Raw genomic sequence first — 14,782 nt, 5'->3', positions numbered from 1 at the left:
TCCATAACCAAGGGATCACCAGATCATAGACCTTTTCTGACCTGCCCTAGCTCAAGATTGTCATTTTCTTTTCTGGCTGACATGCCATCAGGTGAACTTCAGGCATGTTTCAGCTCTGAGAAAAATAACACACACAAACTTGGGGCATAATATCCCAGGCCTTCCACATTACCACCTATCAAAAAAAAGAAGTAATTTCATTTCGAATTTCACTTAGTTCCATTTTATTTCTTTTTGGATGGAAAATATAATACATAAAGCTCAATTTTCAACACACACACACACACCCCTTCCTACTTTACAACAGAAAGGTTCCATCTAACTTATTAAATGTTCTGCAGTTACCAAAATCTAACCCCTTTAAAAGAGGCAATGTTCAAGAAGGCCTGCCTACCTGCTCCTGAGTAGCCAGAGCCGTCTTTCCTGGGAAGTTCTTGCTGCAGCCAATGGTTTTAGGTAGTTTCCTGGGTTTAACTGGATCATGCTCAATCCCACGGCACATGGCATATAGCCAAGATCTAATAAAAGCAGCAAAAAAACTTTAAGGTAAAAGCAAATGATTATTCTTGTTAAAGTAAAATACCTACATTGCGCTACCCTTTTATTTCCTTCATGGAAAAGGAAATTTTGTCTAAAATTAAGTATACCTCACCTCTGACAGAATCCCTGTACTTCCCAAAGAAATCTAGTGCAATATATGCCAAGGAGAGGGACACTTGATTATGCTTTTTAAAGCCAAGTCATTTATATTTTTGGAAAAGCACGGAGCAAGCCACTGATTCATATCCCCCAAATTTTGGGTATTTACTAAAAGATTTTAAGCATTTTAGCACACAGAAATGATGTATATATCCAAGCCTATCAACCTACTTAGGTAAATGAAAAACTACTCCAGAGAGGCCACAGTGATTTAATATTTTAAAGCAAAAGGACCAATGAAATTACCTCAAGGAACAAATGTTAAAGATAGGTCTAAATTTTACTGGGTGCTTTTGTCCATATTTGAAATTAGCATCTCCATAAAGTTTATGATTGAAAAGTATTAGGAATCGCTTACCCATTCTTCTCCCCAAAATGACTCTGGAGCTGAGATTCAGTGAACTGAGTAAGTTCACCCATGTATTCCACCCCCAGGATTTCAATGACAGAGGCACCTAGTTTTCCTCCAAGACTACGGCTAACAAAAGAGATAAAGAATTTATAGGTCACATCATAAATATCTGGTTAGCAGCAGACATAAGAAATTTTGCTTGTGTAAGTAACTCTCCTGAGGATTCAGGGAAAATGAGAGCACTTATTGGTCAGTCTTAGTCTTATAAACTATTAATTTTCTAATGTAAGACTGGATGATTCTGGAAATTCAAATACACTAGGAGTTAAGACCTGGGAATATTAACAATAGCATCAACTAAAGGTTAAAGTCATTGATTAGTCTTCAAGTCATCTGTACATACATCGGTATGTAAAACTTTTAATTGTACAGGATCTACTATCCCATTTAGGGGTTAAAATTCTCACCCCAGGGGTGCCTGGGTGGCTCAGCCAGTTAAGCATCTGCCTTTGGCTCAGGTCCTGATCCCAGAGTCCTGGGATAAAGCCCCACATGGGATCCCTGCTCAGTGGGGAGACTGCTTCTCCCTCTTCCTCTGCCGGCTGCTCCCCCTGCTGTGCTCTCTCTCTTTCTGTGTCGAATAAATAAAATCTTTTAAAAAAGAATATAATAATAATTATTAAGCTTGGTCTTTGAGGCCACCTATAATCTGTTCTCGACCTACCTTTTCAGTACTATTTCTCTCACATAATTCTTTTTGGTCCAGTTAAACTAGTTTAAGTCCCAGCTCACTGAAAATACCTTATACTTTTCCTCTCTGTGTGTTCAAAACATTATTGAAATCAGAATTGTTCTTCATTTCTCATCTGACAAAACAAAATGTCATGTCTTTTTCATAAATCCTCAGATCTCTTTTCCATGAACTCTGGTAACTACCTGTACAACTCACTTAGCAACTACTCATGTACAGTCTTTTTTTTTTTTTTTTTTTTTAAGATTTTATTTATTTATTGGACAGAGAGAGCCAGAGAGTACAAACCAGGGGGTGAATGACAGAGGGAGAAGCAGCCCTCCTTCCACTGAGGGAGGGAGCCCGATGTGGGCTAGATGTGGGGCTGGGATCATGACCTGAGCCGAAGGCAAATAACCAACTGAGCCACCCAGGCAGGTCAGTCATGTACAGTCTTTTTTTTAATTTTAAGATTTTATTATTTATTTGACACACAGAGATCACAAGTAGGTAGAGAGGCAGGCAGAGAGAGTGGGGGCAGGGGTGGGGGGAAGCAGGCTCCCTGCTGAGGGGAGAGCCCAATGCAGGGCTCCATCCCAGGACCTCGGGATCACGACCTGAGCCAAAGGCAGAGGCTTTAACCCACTGAGCCACTCAGGCGCCCCAGTCATGTACAGTCTTGGTAGCACTTTCACTGTTGCTTTCAACTGTTACATCTTGTCCCTTCCACAATATTTTACGCCACTGTCAAAGACACACATTGGTATGGTCAGCTTAATTATTCATGTTGTTTAGCTTTTTCTCTCATACGTAGTTTGGGAGTAATTCAGCAGCCCTGAACACCTTGATCTCATATTAGAAGAAAAATAAGTAAAATTTCTATTTGTTTTGTTATTTAATAACAGACTTGAATAAAAAGGCTATAGGAAAATTAAATATATAGCTAAAAACCAGTTCATTTTTAAAATTCAGGATTAAATAACTTCCACAGATAATCCAGAATTGAACGTTCATTAGGAACAAAAGTCTCTGTGTTTTTCAAAATCTCCTGTGTTATCACCCTTCTACCTTCCTGGCTATGGCTACCTACTTTTCCTGGCTTCAGTCTTTCATAAGGAGCAGAAGAAACCAGAGAGTGCCCGCATGAAGTATGTGAGTGAAATGGAAGGTACTCCTTGAATACTTACATTTTGCCAATAGGCATTTGGCTGAAGAGCTGCGGGACTGACCCATGTGAGACCAGGGTCTGGCGGTTGGGCTTGTTCAGTCCACAGGCCAGTTTTGCCAGGACCTGGAGCATGGAAAGGATAAAAACTTCCTTACTGCCAACCTCACCCACACAGAGAGTTGGTGAATATTAACACACACAAACAAACACAGGCACTGCTTAAGGGCTGTAACTAATGGTTTCCACATTAAAATGAAAACCAAAACCAGAAACTCAAGACCTCTCTAAACCTTGGTATCCCACAACATCCTCAGTGGAAACTATGACCCATTATCATCCTCATTGTTCTTTCCACATCTTCTATTCTGTTTTCCTTTGTCATTTTTCCATCCCCATCTATTCCTTAAGGCTCTCTGACTTCAAGAGGGTAAAAAGCCCAGAGAAGCTGCAGAAGAAACTTCTATACGATGCATTTCTTGGCATGTCCATATAAAAATGCTGAAGCCAACCTGTTTTACCCTACCCCATTTATTTACATTACTTGATTAATTTTTGAGTCCTGGATTTAACACAGTTTACCATAATTTAAGTTATCTGTGATAGAGATTGGACTCAAAATGATCATCGAATTAGTATACATCTTATAATAGAAACAAGACTTCAAAATGAAAAAAACCCTACGTCTTTGAGAACTCTTTTGAAAGAATAAGGTGCTTCAGTGGTAGCATTTCATAAATTGTAACTGGCAGGAAAAGTATAAAATTATCCTTTAAATTCATTGGAGATATTCTCTGGAACTTCTCCTAGGCAATATTTAGTCTTATTTAAATTACTACAGTGGGACTTTGGTTTCCCCTCCCTTCACCCAATCACAAAAATATTCTAAAACTCTGTGGGATAGTTTGGTGATTGGAGGAACGGGGCAAAGGTAGAAACTAGGAATAATCAGGCACTGCCCAATTATTGAGCCTAGTTAGAAGGGGATGAAGATCCCAGACCCTCACTGTACTTTAATAAAACCAGTTATTCAGCCCCTGATTATTGATAATTATCTGTGGTCCCTATACCAAAACAGTGATCCAAATTAATAAAATTTTATTATTCTATCTTTCTTACTGCTCAATAGAAAGGAAGGAATAGGCAAAAACCTACTCAGGCAATTCCATGAAAGTATTGAGATAATACTAGGATATTCAGCAAGTGAAAAGAAATAGGTTTGTATATAAAATTGAAAGATTGACATTTCTATACATAGTTCAGTCATTAAGGAAATATTTTGGACACAACTATATAAATAAGCATTTTCTGCTGGTTTTTCAGACTGCTTCTTAGGCAAGTACATGTTCAAAGACAATTTCCCTTGTTAGAGAATTACCCAGGCTTTTGTTTGGTCTGCAAAATATTTTTTTTAAAAGATTTTATTTACTGGAGAGAGAGAGAGAGGGAGGGAGGGAGGTAGAGAGAGCACAGAGGAAGAGGGAAAGCAGACTTCCCGCTGAGCAAGGAGCCTGATACACTGCTAGGCTGGATCCCAAGAGCCTGAGATCATGACCTGAGTGGAAGGCAGCCACTTAACTGACTGAGCCACCCAGGTGCCCACACAAAACAAATCTAAATAGAAACCCCTTTCAAAGTATGCATGTAATGGTTTAAATGCCCCACTCATATCCATCCATGCTGCATTTAACTAAGATATGTTTCTCCTTGAAACCCACTATTAGCCTTCACCTTATTATGTGAAATTCCAGCTGAACACTGAAAGCCCGTCTCCTTCTCTATGGCTGCTCTCATTTCCTCCACAATCACTGCTCCAACAGTGAGCTGCAGGTCTGGAGAGGTGGGGTTATCAATCTGAAGAGAATCAAGCCATTGAAATAAGCCTTGTTTTCGCGTCTCCTCTGAAAAAATTGAAAGGCTGTATTTAGACATTTTTTTAAAGTCAGGATTTTGTGTTCTCTAATACAGAAATGCTTCCTTTTCACAGTACTTTAGCTAATGTATGTTTTCTTTTCTGTTTTTCTGTTGGTTTGTTTTTTAAGAGAGAGACAGAGAACATGAGTGGAGAGAGGGAGATGCAGAGGGAGAAGCAGTCTCCCCACTGAGCATGGAGCCAGATGTGGGGTTTGATCCCAGGACCCCAAGATCACAACCTAAGCTGAAGTCAGACACTTAACCAACTGAGCCTCCCAGGTGCCCCAATACGTACGTTTTCAAACATAAAAAAATGGCTATTGTTTAAACTTCTGGGTAAGAGAGATCAATTTCTCCTTCCTATCAATTCCAGCAGCCTCTGCTTCAGCGTAGGCTGAAACTTATAATATTTAACAAATATTTTTTATTAATGTAGTCTTTCATGATTTATGATTTTTATTTTTTAAAAGATTTTATTTATTGGTGAGAGAGACAGTGAGAGAGAGCATGAGAGAGGAGAAGGTCAGAGGGAGAAGCAGACTCCCCGTGGAGCTGGGAGTCTGATGGAGGACTCGATCCTGGTCCTCTGGGATCATGACTGAGCCGAAAGCAGTTGCTCAACCAACTGAGCCACCCAGGTGTCCCTCATGATTAATGATTTTAAAGTACATGTTTTCTCTCTCCGGTTCTCTGGAACTTACTTTTTCCAACCATCCCTTGTACCTTCTCCCCCCAAGAATTCTGTTATTCAATTAGAAAATACTCAGAATTAAATCATGCTTCAAAATAAATGCATTTATATATTTTTAGAGACTGATTCTCCTGGTGAGTAGCTAAAATTCTGGTGAGACACTAGTTTTTTATTCTACTGACAAGCTACTGAAATTAGATGTAGCTTTGGACTCAGGGCCTTGAAAATATTTTATTATACAATTAGAACTAGTCAGTTTTGAAAAAGCCTAAAAAATGATTATAAAGCAAGGGAGGTAAGTATATAGAAAATCTAGACATGCTGGTTTAGACAGACAGTAATGAGGTATGAACAAGGCAAGAAAATACACTCAAATTATTGTGAAGAGGTATTAGCAAAGGTTCACATATATAGAGGAGGAAGATGAGCACACAGAAGTATTTTCCAACTCTTTTTTTTTTTTTTTTAAGATTTATTTATTTGAGAGAGAGAGAGAGAGAGAGAGATCACAAGTAGGCAGAGAGGCAGGCAGAGAGAGAGGTGGGGAAGGAGGCTCCCCGCTGAACAGAGAGCCCCATGCCCGCAGGCCCGATCTAGGACCCTGACATCATGATCCAAGCTGAAGTCGGAGGATTAACCCACTGAGCCACCCAGGCGTCCTGTATTTTCCAACTCTTGATGACTGCTGCTTCTCTCATTTGCTGGCTTATCTTCTCCCTCTAACACTCTGGCAGATACTGAGCAACACTGTCTTATCTGTATCCGTGCTTTTTTTCTCTTGGTGAACTGGTACTGGCTTACGTTTCAATTTGCTTATGCTGAATGCACACAAATCTTCATCTCTAATCTCAAACTCTTAAACTCTAATCCCTTAGCTCCACCTCCGCACAGAATACCTCTTCTTGAATTTTTCATTATAGTTTCAAACCATTATAGTTTCAAACTATAGTTCACTATACTCTCTAAACTTAATGAAAATCAATCGTTATATGTTCCTTCTCAAATATTCTTTTTTCCAAACAACTCCCTATTCCTCCCTCCCTCCCTCCCTCCTTTCTCTTATCTCTCTCTCTTCCTTTCTTTTTTCCTTTCTCCCTGTCTCTTTCTTTTTTTCTTCCTCTTTCTCTCCCCTCCGCTCTCCCTTCCCTTCCCCCCTTTTTAAAAAAAGATTTTATTTATTTGACACAGAGAGAGAAAGAGAGATCACAAGTAGGCAGAAAGGCAAGCAAAGAGAGAAAGGGGCAAGCAGGCTCCCTGTTGAGCAGAGAGCCAGATGTGGGGCTCAGTCCCAGGACCCTGAGACCATGACCTGAGCCGAAGGCAGAGGCTTAACCCTCTGAGCCACCTAGGTGCCCTCCCTTCCTCTTTCTTTCTTCTCTCTCTCTCTTTCCTTCTTTCTTTCATAGGCTCCATAACCCCTCATGGAGCCCAACACAGGGCTTGAACTCACAACTCTGAGATTAAGACCAGAGCTGAGATCAAGAGTTGGATGCTTAACTGACTAAGCCACCTAGGCACCCCACAACTCCCTATTTTTATTAAAGGTTTAAAATTCCAATAATATTGGCTTCCTTTCTTTTCTCTTTTATTCCCCATTATTTGGTCGATTTTTTGGTCAACAAAACCACTTCAAAGTATTTCATATATCCATTGCAACCTGCCCTATCTTGTTCAGCTTTTCTTCATTCTTGCCCAGACCACCATAACTCCTAAACTACCCTCTCCCTGAATGCATTTACACAATGCCCATGAATGAAATATTCTCAAATACCAATGTTATCCATCTTATCCTCTCTTCAAAACCAATGTTAGGGCACCTGGGTGGCTCGGTCAAGTAAGGGTTTCTGTCTTCGGCTCAGGTCATGATCCTAGGGTCCAGGGATCGAGTCCTGCATCAGGCTCCTTGCTCAGCCTGGAGCCTGCTTTCCCCCTGCCTGCTGCTCCCCTGCTTGTGCTCTCTGTCAAGAAAATAAATAAGATCTTAAAAACAAACCAACCAACCGAAACTGTTGTTAGCTCTCTCATACCTATAGAATAAAGTACCAACTCTATAAAACTGGCACTGAAGACCATCTGGCCTTTTCAATTCATCTTCCATTAATCTCAAATTTGTTATATCCTTAAATTTCCTGAACATACACTGTTTCAACTTTAAGACATCCCTTATCCTATTTCCCTGTTCTTCTTTCCTTTTTTTTTTTTAAATATTTTATTTATTTATTTGTCAGAGAGAGAGGGAGAGAGAGCAAGCACAGGCGGACAGAATGGCAGACAGAGGCAGAGGGAGAAGCAGGCTCCCTGCCAAGCAAGGAGCCCGATGTGGGACTCGATCCCAGGAGACTGGGATCATGACCTGAGCCGAAGGCAGCGGCTTAACCCACTGAGCCACCCAGGCGTCCCCCTGCTCTTATTTCTGATCTTCCTTTGCTTAAATACTACTCAGGGCACCTGGGTGCCTCAGTTGGTTAAGCAACTGCTTTCGGCTCAGGTCATGATCCTGGAGGCTCAGGATTGAGTTCCACATTGGGCTCCCTGCTCAGGGGGAAGTCTGCTTCTCCCTTGGGCCATTTCCCTTCTTATGCCCTTTCTCTTTCTCTCTCAAATAAGTAAAATCTTTGAAAAAAAGACTTTCTTTTAAAAAAATATTATTTATACTTCAGGGTTTATTCAAGCTTCATCTATCATGTGGTATTCTCCAACTAGTCTAGCTAACTTTGGGGTGCCCCGTTAAAGTCCTTTAGCTCTTATCTGTAAAACATATAGCATAATTGTTAAAAGAATATTCTGTAGTTAGGCAGTGTTCAAATACTGACTTTAGGGCGCCTGGGTGGCTCAGTGGGTTAAGCCGCTGCCTTCGGCTCAGGTCATGATCTCAGGGTCCTGGGATCGAGTCCCGCATCGGGCTCTCTGCTCAGCAGGGAGCCTGCTTCCTGCCTCTCCATCTACTTGTGATTTCTGTCAAATAAATAAATAAAATCTTAAAAAAAAAATACTGACTTTATCACTATGTGGCTTTGAACAAGTTCTGTAATTCTCTGTTTCAATTTCATGGTCTATGACATGAGTTTGAGTACTGTATCATAGGATTATTGTGAGGAATTATATATGTGTGTATATGTGCATATATGTGTGTGTATGTGTATACATACATATATATATATATAATCTTATATAAAGCTCCTTAGCAGTGTCTTGCATGTGTTAACAACAGTAAATATAACATCCTTTTTTTGTTTGTTTCTCATGAATTTATTAAATTATATTTGATAGGGGCGCCTGGGTAGCTCAGTGGGTTAAAGCCTCTGCGTTAGGCTCAGGTCATGATCTCAGGGTCCTGGGATCGAGCCCCGCATTGGGCTTTCTGCTCAGCAGGGAGCCTGCTTCCCCCTCTCTCTATGCCTGCCTCTCTGCCTACTTGTGATCTCTGTCAAATAAATAAATAAACAAATAAATAAATAAATCTTTAAAAAAATTATATTTGACAGTTGAAGCAAAAATTAAAACCACTTAGTATTTATTAGGTTTGGGAAAGGAAAAAATAAGAATTTATTGAAATTGTGGGATTTGGCGGGCATTTTTCCCAAGTTCTAGAGCTAAATTTGCTTTGCTTTATATTTCTTCATTATTGCTTTCCCAAATTAGGGAAATTTGGGAAATTCCCAATCTTGTTACTCTATATCCATTTCAATTGAACAGGGCCACAAAAGATAAGCATTTCGCTTATCTCCTTCTCTAGTTGATAAGAAGAATCTATACCATTTTGGTTTTTCTCTGATACACTGAAGTGGACCAGAAGAAGATTCTGGCAGTTTTGGTGTAAAATGACCACTAGAACTGAGAGACTTCCCCTTTCATATTGAATTATCTCAGCAGCTTTGTGGAAACCAATTGACCAAAAAATATGGCACTCTATTTGTGTACTTCCTATCATCCTGTACCATGGATCTGTCTCATCTTACACCAATATTACACTGCTCCAGTTACTGTAAATTTATAGTTAAATCTTAAAACCAGAGTGTTTAAATCTTCCAACTGAGTTCTTTTTCAAAGTTGTTTGGCTACCCCACATCCTTTGCATTTCCATACAAATTTTCAAGTCAATTTGGCAATTTCTACAAAGTCCTGCTGAGTCAAGAAGGGAATGCAATGAATCTTAGGTCAATTTGAGGCAACCTGAGCTCTAATAACATTTAGTCTTTTGATCCATGAGCATATTATATCTCTCCATCTATTTCATTTTTTTTAATTTTTAAAAAAGATTTTATTTATTTATTTGACACAGAGAGAGATCACAAGTAGGCAGAGAGGCAGGCAGAGAGAATGGGGAAAGCAGGCTCCCTGTTGAGCAGGGAGCCCAAAGTGGGGCTCAATCCCAAGGCCCTGAGATCGTGACCTGAACTGAAGGCAGAGGCTTAACCCACTGAGCAACCCAGGCACCCCCATTTATTTAAATTTTCTTCTCAGGCATTATGTTTTATAGTTTTGTTTTTGTTTTCTTGAGAAAGAGAAAGAGAGAGCAAAGTGAGGTGAGGGGCAAAGGGTGAAGCAGACACCCCACTGAGTAGGGAACCCAACGCAGGGCTCAATTCTGGGACTCCGGGATCATGACCTGAGCCAAAGGCAGATACTTAAATGACTGAGCCATTCAGGCACCCCTGTTTCATAGTTTCTAGTTAACTAGTTTTTCATATATATATATATTTCACCTATATACATTTCTCTAATAATTTCATGATTGTAATGCTATTGCAATAACATGGCTTTTTAAATTTCAATTTCCCATCTTAAATTTTAGTGTGTATAAATGCTACTGATTTTTACATATTGACTTCATCCCCTGCAACCTTGCTAATCTCACTTATTTTGGGGGGAAGGGTGGGGTAGATTCTTTATGATTTCTTACAAACATGGTTATGTCATGTGGAAAGTTTACCTTTTCCTTCACATCTAAATATCTTCTATTTCCCCTTCTGCTCTGATTGCACTGTCTTATACCTCCAGTACAATGATGAACAGAACCAGCAGAAGAGTGAGCGCTGATGAGTTGTGCCAAAACTTTGGGGTTAAACTGATAAATCTCTAGCTATATGCCACAACTCTAGGCACCATAACTATAAAAGAGAAGTTCCTGTACTGATAATGAGTGTGCCCTCCTTTATGCTATCAGCTGATTAATGTCTTCCAAGCTACTTCTGGTTGTTGGCAGAATTTGGTCCCCATTTTCTTGCTGGCTGTCAGCAGAGGGCAACTCTCAGAGCCTAGCCATGGGGGCCTCCTCCAAAAGCCCTCTGAGAATATGGCAGCTTCCTTTTCAAAGCCAGCAGGGGACCCTTCCAATCCCACCACTCTCATCTTTAACAATGATTTATAATTTCTTATACAACTACACAACTGCTTCATGTCCTAGGCATTCAGAAGATGTTCATTATATGTTTAGAAAGAAAGAAATTAAGAGCAAAGGGAGGAGATAACTAAGGAGTTCCTTAACTGATACAAACTACTTAGAAAATGGCCTTGAAAGGAAAGTTTTCAATCTGACAGTTTTTGAGTATTATTTTTAAGTAATTCTACCACTTAGAGCTTTCTACACACATAACTATTTTCAGAAACAAAAAATAAGTTGCAAACACAGTATGGCTGATTGCCAGCTCTGTATTAAGAGGTAGGACGGCAAAGTTAACAGAAACTTCAGTATCAAAACATCGGAAATACCTGACTTCTTTTCATAGGTTTGAAATAATTCACATCCATGAAAAATAATTTCTAGAAGAAGATTATACACACTTAGATCAGTTAATTTCTATTATCAGTTTTTTTTGGTTGCACATATCATAAGAGGACCCAGGAATATAATATGAAATATCATAAACCATTTACTAGGCATTACACTTTTTTGAGCACTATAAATAAAAAGATAGTTTACTTCAACTGGAAATTCAATACTTAAACTGGACACACTAAAGCAATAGTTACAGAAGACATACAGAAATAAGACTTGTTTATAAACATCTGCATTTTTGATTAAAAAAAAAAAAAGGTGTAGAACAAAGAGCAGCATGTCCATTTGAGTTGAGGTAACATTTGCCACCAATGAAGGTATATACCATAGTCTTCAGCCAGAGAGCTCTTTAAAGATGAGTTGGAGCCAAAAATACAAATGTAATGTGTAATAACGGTTCCTATTCTGAGGTATATGGTTTTCAGAGGGTCTGTGAAACTCGTGAAAACTGCACACAGAACTACCTTATGTGTAGATATGTATTTTTCTAAGGCAAGCAAGGGTCCATACTTTGAAAAAATTTTCAAAAGGGGATACAGCCCTCAAAAAAACCTGCAAAGAATCAATGATTTTTAAGTATTATAAAACTAATTTCAAGTGTTTTAAAGCATTAGCCTCACAGTAAAATGTGGTACACAAAGCTAAGACCAAAGAAAAACCTTCTTTATTATGATCGTTAGCTTTCTTCCATTTTTTTTTTTAATTTGAGGTAGAACACGCAAAAGAGAGAGTACAAGCTGGGGTACAGAGGGAGAGGAAGAAACAGGGAGCATGATGTGGGGGTTCAGTCCCAGGATACTGAGATCATGACCTGAGCCGAAGGCAAGAAGCCAGATGCTTAACTGACCGAGCCATCCAGATGCCCCTGATCGTTAAATTTCTGACTCTGGTCGCAGACTACTAAGAAAAGAAAATCATGACATATTTCATCATCAAATGTTTATGTATTATAACTGCCTCCTTAAAGTAGCATATTTTTTTCTTTTAAAGATTTTATTTATTTATTTGACAGAGAGAGAGAGAGCACACAAACAAGCAGAGGGATTGGCAGGCAGAGTGAGAAGCAAGCTCCCTGCTGAGCAAGGAGACCGATGCAGGGCTTGATCCCAGGACCCCAGGATCATGACCTGAGTCGAAGGCAGATGCCTTACCGACTAAACCACCCAGACGCCCCTAAGTAGCACATTTTTATTGTCCATTGTATTTTCCTGAAGGAATTGAAGGATTTGCAGCCTCCAGGTTGATAAACTCTGCTATATCAGGATCAGAGAATAAAATGATTCCTCAATTGTCTTTCTCACAAGCTTCCCTGGGCAGTTGTACTACTACCACCCTTCAACAAGTTAAAGGCTAATCATACAACTGTTCAATGGCAAAGGACACTTTAAATCTTACATCTTATTTTAAAATATGGAACCCATGGGAAATTTACCACTTTAACTAGAAGTAAGCTAAACTCTCCTTTGGCTCTAGTCATGACCCCTGGGCCCTGGGATTAAGTCCCCACCTCCAGCTCCTTGCTCATCGAGGAGCCTGCAACTCCTCCTGCTTGCCACTCCCCCTGCTTATGTTCTGGGATTATGAAGGCAGACACTTAACAGCCTGAGCCACCCATGCACCCTAGTATTTTACTATGAATTGATCAGAAATTTTGAGTGACTCAGGGACGCCTGGGTAGCTCAGTCAGTTAAGCGCCTACCTTTGGCTGAGGTCAAGATTCCAAGATCCCAAGATTGAGTCCCACATCGGACTTCTTGCTCAGTGGAGAGCCTGCTTCTCCCTCTGCTTGTGCTCTCTCTCTCTGACAAATAAATGAAATCCTTAAAAAAAAAAAAAAAAAAGTAAAAGATTTTGAGTGACTCAACTCCCTGTACTTGAGGTCCCCCTTAAAGATTTTATTTATTTGATTGAGAGAGATCACAAGTAGGCAGAGAGGCAGGCAGAGAGAGAGAGAGAGAGAGAGGAGGAAGCAGGCTCCCCGCCGAGCAGAGAGCCCAATGCAGGACTTGATCCCAGGACCCTGAGATCATGACCTGAGCCGAAGGCAGCAGCTTAACCCACTGAGTCACCCAGGCACCCCCCCCCCCTTAAACTTAAAAGAAACCAAGTTACAATGTTATAAATTAACCTACAAATGACAAAAGTGCTCAGTCTACTGATAACTCAAACCTGCTCTCATTTTATCTAAATAGAAACTTGATTTCATACAGATTCCACAGATTCTCAACATCCATATACCTGGAAAGATAAGAGAATTTGTATATCCTTCCACGTGAGTCCTTGTGATTCATTCAGGTTGTAGTTTAAGTTTCCTTTCAATCAATCCAAGAAGGATCAGCGTGACCAAGCAAAGCAGATTCCAAAGGCAGGAAGCAGAAGCAATATGACGCTATGGAAGTACCTTTCTGATCAGTCCCTTCTGCTGTTGTAGGGCCTTGGGGCAACCCTTCAATGTAGGTGGTTGGCAACAGGTCAGCTGAGATAGGTTGCCCTTGTAGCTTTTGTAGTCTTTCTTGTACAGCACTCGTCAGGTCTATATAAGCCTCATCAATGCTGGCACGTTCAATCACAGCAAAACGAGACATTACCCCCATCACTTCCACACTGGCTTCCCGGTACCTAAAAAGTATACGGATTATCATATGTGTAGGCAATAAATGAAGGCAACATAGTGACTGTCAGCCCCCATCCCCTCTATCTCATAATAGAATCATATATATCACCAGTGTAAGGTCTCCTTAAAGGGAGCAATGGTTTGGCAGAGATGAGAAAGTAACCCAAATGAAGGGATCAATGCACAGACAGATGGATGGTCAATAACAGAAGCAAAGAAAAAGAAGAACAATGGAGGCAAACGTGTTTAGTGACTCTAGCACTATGAAGGTGGAAAGCATCCAGACCATAAACATGTTTTTGTGGCTCTCTCCAAAAGGAAAGAAATGCTTCAAACTTGTTCAACTACATTTTACTAAGATCACCTATTCTTTTTTTTTTAATTTTCATATATCCATTATGTATTTTCTGCTTCTACTTTTGTCTTCAAATAAGACATAACTTACAGGAAACACCGCCCTGATTTGTGAACCCAAGTATCTGGTATTTCTCAAGACAGTGTTTCTCATTTTAAATTAACAAAGTGACATTAGGATTTTATATTTCAGTTAATAGTGAGTTGGAACAACATGTGAGCTGGTCCTTACTACACACACACACACACACACACACACACACACACATACATCCAACCAACTAACCAAGTCCAATCAGTTCTGGGTATACTAACATTCAAATAATCAAACTGAAGATAAATGCTTGGAATGTGGTGACATCCTTCTTTAGAGGATACCAATTTCACCATATACCTCCTATTTAAATCATAACAAGCAGCTCTTCTGGCTGTAGATGTTTCCTATGGCAATATGTGCATGTTTTATTGCTTTGAACCTGCTATG

At 39.8% G+C, this 14,782-nt stretch overlaps 1 protein-coding gene across 3 annotated transcripts in view; it reads right to left on the bottom strand.

The window, feature by feature from the left end:
• Positions 1 to 14,782, bottom strand: part of POLH (DNA polymerase eta) — a 32,852-nt gene that overhangs the window by 8,040 nt on the left and 10,030 nt on the right. For 2 of the 3 annotated variants that reach the window (XM_082733143.1, XM_082733145.1), the window contains exons 4-8: positions 13,732 to 13,949; positions 4,678 to 4,847; positions 2,969 to 3,072; positions 1,058 to 1,177; positions 395 to 518 (exon numbers count right to left, since the gene is read on the bottom strand). In XM_082733143.1, the coding sequence (XP_082589269.1) occupies positions 395 to 518; positions 1,058 to 1,177; positions 2,969 to 3,072; positions 4,678 to 4,847; positions 13,732 to 13,949 (736 nt within the window). Of the gene's footprint in view, positions 1 to 394; positions 519 to 1,057; positions 1,178 to 2,968; positions 3,073 to 4,677; positions 4,848 to 13,568; positions 13,950 to 14,782 lie in introns of all 3 variants that reach the window. The other variant, XM_082733144.1, reaches the window with a different exon arrangement.

This window comes from Mustela nivalis (genome assembly GCF_964662115.1).
Source record: "Mustela nivalis genome assembly, chromosome: 5".
Classification (NCBI taxonomy): Eukaryota; Metazoa; Chordata; class Mammalia; order Carnivora; family Mustelidae; genus Mustela; species Mustela nivalis.
Note: the sequence above shows the minus strand (reverse complement) of the source record. Positions and strands in the feature narration are given on the sequence as shown.